We start from the raw sequence: 12,185 nt of genomic DNA, 5'->3' as shown, positions 1-12,185 counted from the left end.
CCTACGTATCAGGAAGTTCCTGTCTGTAACAAAACACACCCAGCGGGAGGAGAAGGCAGTAAAATTTCAGACGTGCGCTCCTCTGATGTTACTTTCTCTCTTGTTTCCAGGTACCAGCAGGTGCCGGTGGTGCTTGTGGGTAACAAGGTGGACCTGGAGGAGGAGAGGGAGGTGTCCCCCAGCGAGGGCCAGGCGCTGGCCGAGGACTGGGGCTGCCCTTTCATGGAGACATCGGCCAAGAGCAAGACCATGGTGGACGAGCTTTTCGCCGAGATCGTCAGGCAGATGGACTTCTGCCCTCTGCCAGACCGGAGAGAGGCCTGCTGCCCCGCCTGCAGTGTACAGTAGCAGCCTGATATGCCTGCTGGAGGGGTGATGGATGAGAGGATGTTAGAAATTAGAATGCAAATGAATTCCTATGAGATAGATTGAAGGATGGAGGGGGTCAAGAGGAAAAAAAATCCACTCTTGCTATCACTATTTCTACCTGCTTTTCTGTATCTAGCAGTTCAGGCATGTGCTCTGGTTAAGAGGCATTCTGTGGAATGTAGGAAAGCGCTAAGTAAAGCAGAAGTAGACAAAGCAGGTTAAGGGAAATTTTAATTTCATCACTTCTGAGACACAGGCTGGGTTTTCCCTTGAAAGGAAAAACACTTGACCTCCCACATCCATCACCGTCCTCCTGGTTAACAGAGGCAAATTTACGGGGGTTTCCCAAAGGCAGCACGGTGCCAAAACCATCTTAAAAGCCATCTACAAAGTGGATCATAGTGCTAAATGCTTTTGGGAAACCAGCCATAGGTCCAAGCAGGGATGGCAATGTGCTCAGCAGTTTTATTGGTCCTGTTTTCTTCTGCTTGTGTTTTTCTTTTTTGCACTTTTGAGACTTTTTGAGCTTGTACCAGGAAAGACCGATCACCAAGTATCTGAACGCGGATGTCAAGTAACACCACTGTGAAGGAGTCGTACTGGAAGTCAGTTTTACAGCAGGCCCGCCTAACTACGAATGAATGAATGAACAGATGAACGAATGTCTTACAAGGAAATCGCACCTTTGGGGAAATTCATTCGGAAGATCCCAAATGTTGTCATACTGTGGATGATGTGTGCATGAAGTCGTGCCGTCACACTGACACTGAGTACAATCAATCTCACCCAAAGAGACAGTATCAATCAATCAACCAGTCAATCAATCAGTCATTAAAATGTACGAACACTCGTCTTTACACCTTACAGATGATACAAATGCCTTGTTACATTGTATGAAGTGAACATCAGTGTCAGTGTATAGTTCATTTATCTTAAGTCACATGAGATATGTTAGTGGTTTAATGTCAGAAACACTTATTTTCAACAAAAAAAATAAATCTTTATGCACAAATGTGTCTTGCTTATTTATTGTTGAGTGATCATTTGGTGTAAATCATATGAGGAATATATTTTACTTGTGTCATCTGCATCTTTGAACATCTTACCTCTGTCCTTTTACTCCAAACCTCCAGAGGTCATAAGATTTGCCCTCATTGTGAAAATAGCCTCACAGCTGCGCTATTTAGCAGTAATCTGGCTCCATCTTGGCTTGCGTCGAGATGATTTATGATGTTTTGGTCTTGCGGCTGCATTCCCCGATCCGGCGTCCTGCTGCTGCCATTAGTGCCAACACTTACTGCTGATTCTGGTCCTGTAAAATCCAACAAGCATTTGTCAAATTCTGAGTGCCATTAGAGTCCATTAGAGGATGAAATTGAGTACTTTTAGAGCCAAGATCATAACTTTGGATTTACTCCAATCAGCATAAGAGTCTTTCAACACTTCTGAAAGAGAGACTAAGGTAATTCAGAAATAATTTCTTGAAGGATGTCATAAATAAGACTTTAGTACAAATATAAATGTAGGAATAAAGAGAAAAAATATTATACAAGTATAATTATATCAGGAAATGTATCATATACATGTCATGATTACTGTAGGGTTTCTTTAACTGTTATTAATTAAGCTTTTGCATAGGCATAATTGAAATGACTGCAAACAGCGACACCTGCTGTCACAAACTGGAACAGCAGCTCCTTTTATACATCACACGGAACTTTGCAGCGAGTGATGTCAGTTCCTACCCGGACCTAAATAGATGTTGCACACGACACAGGCATGGCGTCCCTTACTGACATTTAGCCGTTTGCCCTTCTACAGCTGTTTTAGTTTTTTATATGTAATGTCGATGAAATTGTAATAAAATATTCTTCATAATGGCGACCAGGACTGTGTGTCAAGTTCTCCACCGCCGTAAGTAGCGAGCTAACCGGGAGGCTAACCGAGTTTGTGTCAGGTCGTAGCTACATAATGTACCAGTTTGGATACAATATACTGCTTTTAAACAACAAAATGTTCTCAACGTTTGTTTAAAGTCTTGAGTTGATATATTTTATATGAACTCAGGGTTTCTCGTCTCAAACGTCGCAATGCGGCATGTTTTATTGTATACGTTATTTGCTAATGCAGCTATCGTCAGTTTCACATCACGTTAGTTAATAAACGACGTTTATTGTTGTTTAACTGTGCATAAAGATGATTACAAAGCTTTAATTTCTGCTTCACCGCTTTTATAATCACGAGCATGACCTTAAATAGTTCAAACTTGATTAAATGTGAAGATACACTAACGTTTACGCATTATATCCCTGAATTAGATATTATAGACGTGGCCGAAATTCTTGATACCCTTACATTTTATTAAAATAATGCACCATTTACCCTGAACAGTGTTGAAATTAAAAGATATTTTATCATTAATGCATGTCTATGTTTGGTTTGCAGTGGAACAAAGCAGTTGTGAAAATAACTGAATTAATGTTTATTCTTCAAAGAAACTAAACAATTATTGGTACCCTTTAGAAGTTGTAAGAAATAATTGATTTGTAGTGATACTTTTAGCAGACTATCGTGTTTTAATTAGTATCGCAGGTGTTTCCAATCACATGATCACTCATGCAGCCATTTTAAAAGGAGAAAAATACTCCCTCTGCTGTTTTGTGCCACTGTGTGCATCAAACAGAAAGAAAACTAGAGAGTGGTCTGAAGACATTAGAAGAAAGGTAATAGCCAAGCACGGTCAACGTAAAGGTTACAAGACCATCTCCAAAGAGCTTGATGTTCCTGTGACCACTGTTGACAAGCCACAGTCCTTCTGGGAGAATGTGCTTTGGACAGATTTAACAAAATTAGAGCTCTTTGTTAAATCACACCAACTCTATATTTACAGAAGAAAAAGTGAAGCCTTCAAAGAAAAGAATCATGAAACATGGAAGAGGCTCAGTGATGTTTTGGGGTTGCTTTGCTGCCACAGGCACTGGGCACCTTGAATCTGTGCAGGGAACAATGACATCAGAATCGATCAATCTATCTATATATCTATCTTGTCCTCCACCAAAAAGGCCTACAAACACTTGAGCCTACAATTCCCAGAATACAACTTGATAGCTTGCTTGATAAGTTCAGGAGGGCCCTTTCATGTAAAGGTAACATCAGTAAAAAACTTCTCCCCTCCCCAGGTTTTGCATCTACTGTAGCGGCTGTTCGTCCATCAGTCGCCGAGATCCACAGCCAGCGCAATGCCGTCTTCTCCAGAGAGCAGGCCAGGCAGAGAGCTCTGTACCCCCGCATCGAGAAGATAGAGGTGTCCATGCAGGGCCCGGGACTGGACGGCACGCTGCTCATCATGAACAGAGGGATGTCCACTCCGCTGAGCTGCGCCAGGCGTGAGTAAAAGGGAGTGTGGTGGGGGGTCAGTTAACCATTCTGGGGTTGAGTCTGTACACTTTGCAGCCTTGTATCTGTATGTAGATGCAAAATCAACCTCTATAGAGATGTAGGGAAGGTGTGTGACTCCTCTATCTTGTAAAGAAAACATTTTCCCCAACCTCAACCCTCAGGTGACAACATACAACTCACAAGCTGTGAGAAACTGAACGCTTCATGTACATGTGTTAATAATGTATCACTAAGTTTCGCATTATAAATAAATACTTGTTTTGCACTCCTTTGTGTTTCCTGCAGACCTGACAGAGCATCATGTGACCAGCTCAGCTCTGGCCCTGGTAGACGGTGAACTGTGGCCTCTCCACCAGCCCCTCACCCAGTCCTGCTCACTCACTCTGCTCACGTTTAAAGACAGCGACCCAACACTGGTCAACCAGGTACTTCTACAAATATAGATAAAGTTCTTTATATGGATTTTCAGATTGTTTTGGACATGTACTTCATGTTCATCTGATTGATGTTTAGCATTTTCTTCTATTTCTTCCTGATTTAGTGAGGAAACAAGGAGAGTCAAAAAACATCAACTAATTTGGAAGCAACTGCATTTTTATGTAATAAAGTGCTCTGACTTGGATATAGTTTATAGTTTGGATGTTCAGTGTGTCCTCTTGTCCTCTACTTAGGCTTATTGGCGTTCCTGTGCAGCCCTGCTGGGTCAGGTGCTGGAGACGGCATTCAAGGACGATTTTACGGTGGAGCTGCTCAGTACACCAGAGGTTCCAGGTACTGGAGCTCCTCTTCATGTCCCCAAATTTAGCCTGAAAGTGGAATTTGTATTGGATCGATAAATCTCTGCCAGGAACATTTTAGACAGGATTGAAAGTATTTCTGTGACATCAGTTATTCAGGTTGATTTAACACAGTTCTTGGTAGGTCATTTTTTTTTTAGTTTATATTGTTGAAAAGTATGTTTTTTTGACTCTGTTTCTGCTTCATCTATTTCCCTGCAGTCATTTCAGGGGCCTTCTGCTGTGATGTGGTGCTCGACCCTCAGCTGGACTCGTGGACTCCCTCCGAGGTGTGTGTGTGTATGTGGGGTCAGAAGCACAGTTAAGCCTCTGCAATCACGTCCATTTTCATTAGCAAGAAAGTAAATAAGATTTCTCTAAATGTTTCCTGTAACACTTCAACAATCCATTCCTTGTAGCCTTTAAACATGGTTAAAGTTTGTAGCTCTGTCCTTCACAAATAACAGACTTTATGGTCTCCAAAGATATCAGAACATCTAAAGAAACTTCTCAGACTACTCATCATTTCACAAAATTACAGTGATATCGAGTGTAAAAGTGAATTCTTGACAAAAAAAGTCTTATTTCAAGGTTTATGCGGCTGCTTTTTCTGGAGCTTTTCAATCACCTTCTGTGGTCTTCTCAGTGTTCAGTCTCTATATGATAAAGGAGGACAGTGAGAGTAAAAGCTTTTCAAGCAGTGATATTGGTTAAAACTCCAGAGCAGCTAGTAAATGGACCTAGAGAATTTATTTGTTAACAGCCTCATTTAAACTCTGCCTAATGCTGCTGTTTAGCTATATTTCTGTTTTGTGGGGTGTTGAAAGTTTCTCCAATTTAGAACTCTAGTTCAGTTTGGTAAAATAAAAATAAAAGTATTTAAAAATGAGAGACAGCTGGTGCATCCAATCTAAGGTTTATGGGCTGGAGTGACTCCATTCGCCAGCAGCAGTTTGAGAGGAGGAATGAATCAGAGGTTTTATTTGTAATTGCTTTGGATTTCAGGGCTCAAGTAGGTGTGAATGATCTTTGAGTGTAAAATAGAGGCGTTTGTATAATGACATGGCTGTTTTTCTCTCCAGGAGTCGTTGCGATCTCTGACCCGAGGAGCCCAGCAGCTGATCCACCAGGACTTGGCCTGGGAGCCTCTGGAGGTGGCGCCCTCTGTGGCGCTGGAGGTCTTCTCACACAGCAGGTAGACTGACTCCTGCTCAGCTCTATATACCACTGATACTCCCTCATAGCTCTTTTCTTTTGCTCACTTTATACCTCTGCCAGTCTGTCTTTTCTCTGCCTCCTCAGTATTCTAATAAACAGATGAAGACTATAGTCGTCGACCACAGCATTAAGCTTTCTCTCCGTCTCTCTCAGGTGTAAACAGGAAGAGGTGGAGCAGAAGGCAGCACAGAGTCCCAAAGGCACAGTGATGCTCTACAGGTGACATTACACACACTACACACAAGTACATTTACCTAAGTACTGACTTAAGGTACAATTCTGAGGTGCCTTTACTTGATTTTAGAAGAATATTTTATACTTTTACCAGAGGTTAAAGTTCTCAGGCACCACGCCTGATTTCAAGCATAGAGCAGGTTTAAACTTATATAATACTGAATTCAATACATTATACACTTTTCCTCTTGGACAACTTTTCAGGCTCACAAATCTTTTCTTGCTTTAATCCCTGTTTTACTCCACTACATTTTTTGTTATAGTTAGGGGTTAATTTTCAGATTAAGATTTTATATAAAAAAAAGTATAAGATCAAAAAATAAAATTGTTAAATATTAAGATTGGCTTTCAACATTTTTAGCTTGTGAACATTTACAAACTTAGTTTCTCGTTTGGTCACTTGTCATATTTCAGACATCTGAGTTGTTAGCAGTTGAGCCAAACGATGATTTCCCCTCTAAACTTCTCAGATGGGTTCATTTAAATAGCAGTTCAAGGCCCAAAGTGATCAAATAATCCAGTATTTCACTAAAAAGCAAAGATTAAAGAAAAGACTATAAAGAATACAATTTTGCGCGCAATGTATTTTTGTTTTGTTTTTTCTTCTTTCCTTCCCTATTAATCATCTGATGACCCTCCTGATTTATCTTGTAACCTGGTATCGGGGCCAGCCCCTAGATTGGGGAGCCCAACCACCACCTTCATGTAAACTAGTTAAAACTAGTTCCACTTTGAACAGCTACAACAGTAAAATACTGTTGAAGCATTGATTGATTCGTATTGACAACATAATAATAATAATGTCATATATAATGATATATCCGTCATAGGCGCCACTTTCCTGCAGAACTTTGATACTATACTATATTAGTACATTTTACTGATAATACTTGATAATACTTCTGTACTTTTACATTAATAGAGTTTTGAATGAAGGATTTTAACTTGTAATGGAGTGTTTTTACATCACTGTATTGATACTCTTCTACCACTGATGCACACAGTTTGGTTCAAACGCTCACTACTGTTACCAGTGTCTGTTTCATGTCTCTTTACTTATATCTAAAGTAGTACATATCCTAACCTCTCTCAACCATTCATCTTGCTCTGTAGATGTGGTGAACATGTGCTGTTGAGTGGGGGCCCTCTGGTGGCCAGAACAGGCCTGTGCTCGCAGTACGAGGTGACAGCCCTCCACAGCTTGGAGCAGGGACCCTGGGGCCTCCATCGCCGAGCGCAGGGCCTCTCCCTGCCTCTGCAGCTGCAGGTACAGACATTTGTGGGGAATACAGCACCTAAGAAAGTCAAGCTTAGGACGTTTTCAGTTTGTGTGTACATATGATTGCACAGGGATGAAAATATACATGCTGCTAGTTTATATTTTAAAATCATTAGTTTCCCAAATACCAATGAAATGAGACTACATTCCTTCTAACCCACTTAAAAATGCTTTAATATGGATTTCAGTGGTGAAAAAGTGATTCTCTTTGTAGCAGTCTGCAAAGGCGGAGAGTTTTCCCTGGAGATTGTGAATAAAATCGATGTTGGCATGGATCAAAAAACACACAATATGACTCTTTTATTGTCCCTATAATATCAAGCTGTCATGTATAATAGCACAGTAGTGTATGGCGCAGTAAAGGTGCTTTATTAGTGTCTACATGTGCCTGCTGGTCACGTTCTTTTCCTCCCCGCAGGCTCACCACACAGTCTGGAGGAAACTGAGGCAGCGGGCAGAGAAACTGGTAAGAACAAACATCTCCGTTTTCTACCTCACTCACTCCAACAGCAGCGACATCAAAGCTGCGGCGCCGAGGCCAGCTCAGAGAGGGCTGTTAGTGTTTTGGGACATCGGTCCGGTCTAGATGCTGGATACTCGTCCAAATCGCTGCCTGTTCCACATTCAGCCAGCTCTCTCTCTCTCTTCCTGGCTGCAGATTTTCACAAAGTAGCCAGAGGTTCGGATTTAACACTGCTATTTTTATTTCTTTGCATTTATATTTTGTGCAAAAAAAAAAAAAAACAGAGAGAGATGCAGCAGGAAAAAAAGCAGGACTCATCCTCTTCATGAAGGACAAACTGCTTTTTTTTTTCTGACATCAAAGACACAAACACTAACTCAAGATCCAAGGAAGAAGAAGTATTTTTAAACCGCTCTGGGTTCAAGGCTCTTTTCTAGATGTTGTACTTTGTGACACTCGGATCGAAACAAAGTTGAATCATCTTAGCATAAGCAAGTTTGACTAAAGGAGAAGCATAAATTCCTTCAATTCAAACTAGGCTAAGAGTTAATTTTGGATGGAGCCATCTAGGTGAAATATATTTTGCCGCAGCCTTTCTGGCATCCTCTGTGCATCGCTGATTGCGTAATGTTAAAAAAAAAAAAAAAAAAAAAGATGTACTCATTAAGACACCCTTGATTTGGCAACTGATGACATACTGTGCTCTGTGGCCTACATTTTATTTTCACACAGATTGTGTTATTCAGGGAATTGAAATAGCACTTTATTAAAGACAAAGTATGGACGTGAGAGTTGGACCGGTATTAGAAGCGGAGAATATTTGGATCACGTCTTTCTGGAGTTTTTACAAGAACAGGATTAGCATGCAGAGCTGCTGCAGGAGCGGCCGGACGTCCCTTTTTTATAGCCGTAGAGGACATATTATCACCTGACACACTAATGTTTGCTGTGGCGAGTGTGCATATGATGTGTGTAGAAGGCAGTCGTCCCGTCCTTTTTGTCCCATGTGTTAACAGAGCATCCCGGCCAATCAGCGGAGGAGCTATAAACTGAAACAGGCTAAGAACCTCCCTGAAGGACGTTTAGACTGCAGTATTTTCAGTGTATGTTGGCAAACCAAGCCTGATGCACATGCCCACACTGGCAAGAAGTGATTATTTAATAGTTTCTATAAAAACACAACAGCCAGGCTCGGCTTGTCATCGTCAGTGTTAGCAGATAAAACGTTTGTCTCTTCTTCATGTGGGGAAAAAAGATTCGTATGTGTCTTTTCATCGGCTAATCAGTCATTCTTGGTAAACATCTCTGGTTTCTGACTGGAACTTGGAGAAACTAGTTCATTTTTGAACTCCTCATACTGGAGCTTGAGATAATTTACCAGATAAACCTCATTTGGAAACGCTGAGAAAATACAAAACAAAGTGTAAATTGAAACAAAAACCTCAAAAATGACATTTTATGAAAACAGAAATATGACTTTAAAGAAAAACAAGAGGCAAGACAAAATATAAAAAGAGGAACACAACAACCTAAAAAAGTATAATAATTCTTCTTCTGTTAAGTAAGTTCAGGCACATCATTTGTTTTTCATAATGAAACAAGCTCCATCTTGTGTCATGTTATTACTCGCTCCAACGTTTGAATTTTTCCTCTTATTTCTTTCCAGTCATGGATGCATTGGCATTGATTTCTCTAACCACAATTAAGTTATAAGTTTCCAGCTGAGAGCAGATGTCCTTGAAGTTTGAAGTAAATATTTATCATTCTGACACTCCCTAACAAGTTATACGTGTTCTACATGGAAAACAAGGGAGGTTCTAATAACAAGTTTCATTTCAATGTCTTCAACATGGATCAAACCAGAACATAAGACTAAACGGTCCTCGCTTGATCCTCTCCAACATATTGATGTCACTGATTAAATTTAGCTTGTTTCTATGTTTTCTCTCCAGAAACTGAATGCAGTCATAGTTCCTCCCATTTTATGTTGGCTTCATCTTTTTCCTGCCCAAAGATTTTTTTTTATTTCTGCTTATGATTTCATTTCATAAAGAATACAACTGTTGTGCAAACTTCTGTGTTTAATGCTTCAAGTATCATATTATTGTGCAAGATGAGATAACGTATCATGAGATTTCTTTATTAAATAATCATAAATTAAAAAAAAAAAAAACGTCATTTAAATTTCTGTTAGTTACAACAACATTGCATTTAGCAGAGTAACTGCTGAGATCTGGGAACACGGCCACGTCTCTTCACAGAGTCCAACAGTGCAAGAAAAACAATCAGACAGGTTGTAAACAAGCCAAACAGTTTAACCAGATTATCTCTCACTTTACTTGGAGGTAAAACGGAAAATGAACGCTTCCTAAAACGTCTGAAATAATCTGTGTGCTTACGTACGGCAGGTACAGTAGGTCAAAGGTGAACCATACAGTCTGCTGGTAAACTGTTTTTCTCTTCCAAATCCGTTTTTTTTAAGAAAGAAATCTCAAAAAAAATGTTGCTGGTTTGTATGAATGAAGCAGCAAAATGTAAAAACGCTGTTACTTTTTATTTAACAAAGAATCTTTGTGCTTGGGTCGGATTATATTATGTGTTTCAAAGCTGATACATTTCATGTTGCGTCTGCAGTCTTCGGATTACTTGTGAAAGGTGGACAAAATAACAGGAACGCCTTGCAATCTACTGCAGATCTGCACAGTAGCTCTGCAGTACATCAGCTCTTTATGACTGTATTAAACAGGTATTGAATCAGCTTTATGTTTTTAAAGCTGCAATACATTATGTTGTTAAAGTGAAAGCTTTGTGTTATTCAGTCCACCTCCTGTATGTGCCACCGCGCAGAACTCACCAAAAACAGGTTCATAAAAGCAGCGAGGCGTGGGCGAGTGCACTTTTGTGAGCCGGCTGCAGGCGGTAGGGAAGCATGTCCCCTGTCTGCCTCCAGCTGGCGCTCAAAAACATGGCCGCCCACGCTACAGACAGATTCTCCCAAATTTTCCCTGTGGGGAGCGTCATGCCCCCACACCCTTCTAACATCTCTGTGAAATGTCCTTTTTTTAAAGAAGATTTTCAGGCCATTTCTGTTCTGCTTTATGGAACCAGAGGAGGCTAAAGAGAGAGGATGTAACAACTAACAGTGATTTTAATGTGTAAATAAATATCTTGTAGTTTCTTCTGTTTACATTTGTGGCTTTTTCTTTTTTTTTTTTTGCCCAGGTGGAGGTGCAGAGACCCGAAGAAGTGACTCCACCCCCTCCTGTCGACTCAACTCCGCCTCCAACCAGCCAGTAACGACCTCCGCGTAACCTTCCACACACACATACACACTTTGACATGTATCTGATTGTACTATTTGCTCAATAAATATGTAAAAATATGTGACAAATTACTTCCACTCATCTCTTTCTTACAAATCATCGCCGCAAATTGAAGAGAATTGTTTTTCCCGTGATGCAGTCGCCGTATGAACCATAAGCATCTTTCTTGCGTTGTGTGTGTGTTCAGCTGATTGCGGGTGCGTAGGAGCAAAAAATGGAAACTCGTGGATGTGCGCTTGTGTGTGTGTGTGTGTGCGTGTCAGCAGTTTGCTTAACAACAAAAGCGGAGTGTGTGTGTGTTAGCTGAAGGTCAGGCTCCAGCGCAGCTGTCGTGTCTATCACTCGTCAGACAGGTGGTTCTCAATCCTCAGAGTGTGTGCGGAGGCAAGTGTGAGAAAGTGCGAGCAGGCCTGAGGATTTAAACCATGAGGCTGTATTCCCCCCCACCCCCACCCCTTCCCCAAGAATTCCAAGTGTATTGACACATTAGACACAACACTCCTGGTTTCTGCCAGAGATCACACTTTTCTCATCCAACCACTACAGCAACTGTACTGCACATCCTCAGTGTGTAGAGATGCTGTAGCTTTGTTTGGTACCACTTTATAAGAAAGACAAAGCTTTATAAGGTATTGATTGATAAATAGTTTCTAATGCTTTAACAATTAGTCATAAGCCATTAATAAGAACAGCTGTTGCCTGGTTGCCTTTCAAATAAGCCATCAAGTCTTCACTTATTATTTATTATCAGTAATAAACAATAAATAACTTTTTAATGAACCAGCAATGCCGTGGTAGCAAATGTAAATAAAGAGATGTTATTAAATGCTAATAAAGGGTCTTTGTGTAAAACAACTATGCAAGTGTAAGTGAAGGAGGATGTGAAGGACGTTTACCGTGACGTTGCTCACAGTTTCTACTTGGTCTCCTTATCTGTGAGGAAAGTCTTCTGTAGAGCTGAATTGACAAAAAATTTAATCTGCAACTATTTTTTTTTCTAGCAACAAATACAAAACATTCTTTGGTTCCAGCTTCCCAAATGTGAGTATTAGTTGCTTTTCCTTGTCGTATGTGAAAGCAAACAGTATCTCTTGAGTTTGGGAATTTTAGTCGGACAAAAACCA

The 12,185-nt window shown here is 40.5% G+C and overlaps 2 protein-coding genes across 2 annotated transcripts in view; both read left to right on the top strand.

Annotated features, from left to right (window-relative positions):
* LOC137177073 (ras-related protein Rap-2a-like) overlaps positions 1 to 1,381 on the top strand; it is a 13,539-nt gene extending 12,158 nt beyond the window's left edge. The window contains exon 2 of the mRNA XM_067583183.1: positions 111 to 1,381. Coding sequence (XP_067439284.1) covers positions 111 to 348 — 238 coding nt within the window. The 3' untranslated portion in view covers positions 349 to 1,381. The remainder of the gene's footprint in view (positions 1 to 110) is intronic.
* Positions 1,382 to 2,108: 727 nt separating this feature from the next.
* Positions 2,109 to 11,132, top strand: mrpl39 (mitochondrial ribosomal protein L39). The gene is made up of 10 exons (XM_067583181.1): positions 2,109 to 2,283; positions 3,549 to 3,755; positions 4,054 to 4,193; positions 4,440 to 4,539; positions 4,767 to 4,834; positions 5,627 to 5,739; positions 5,916 to 5,981; positions 7,110 to 7,263; positions 7,694 to 7,741; positions 10,961 to 11,132. Exons 1-10 carry the CDS (start codon positions 2,247 to 2,249, stop codon positions 11,033 to 11,035), a joined length of 1,008 nt encoding a protein of 335 aa, XP_067439282.1. The 5' UTR covers positions 2,109 to 2,246; the 3' UTR covers positions 11,036 to 11,132.
* The last annotated feature ends 1,053 nt before the right edge of the window (positions 11,133 to 12,185 follow it).

Source organism: Thunnus thynnus, chromosome 24 (genome assembly GCF_963924715.1).
Source record: "Thunnus thynnus chromosome 24, fThuThy2.1, whole genome shotgun sequence".
Taxonomy (NCBI): Eukaryota; Metazoa; Chordata; class Actinopteri; order Scombriformes; family Scombridae; genus Thunnus; species Thunnus thynnus.
Note: the sequence above shows the minus strand (reverse complement) of the source record. Positions and strands in the feature narration are given on the sequence as shown.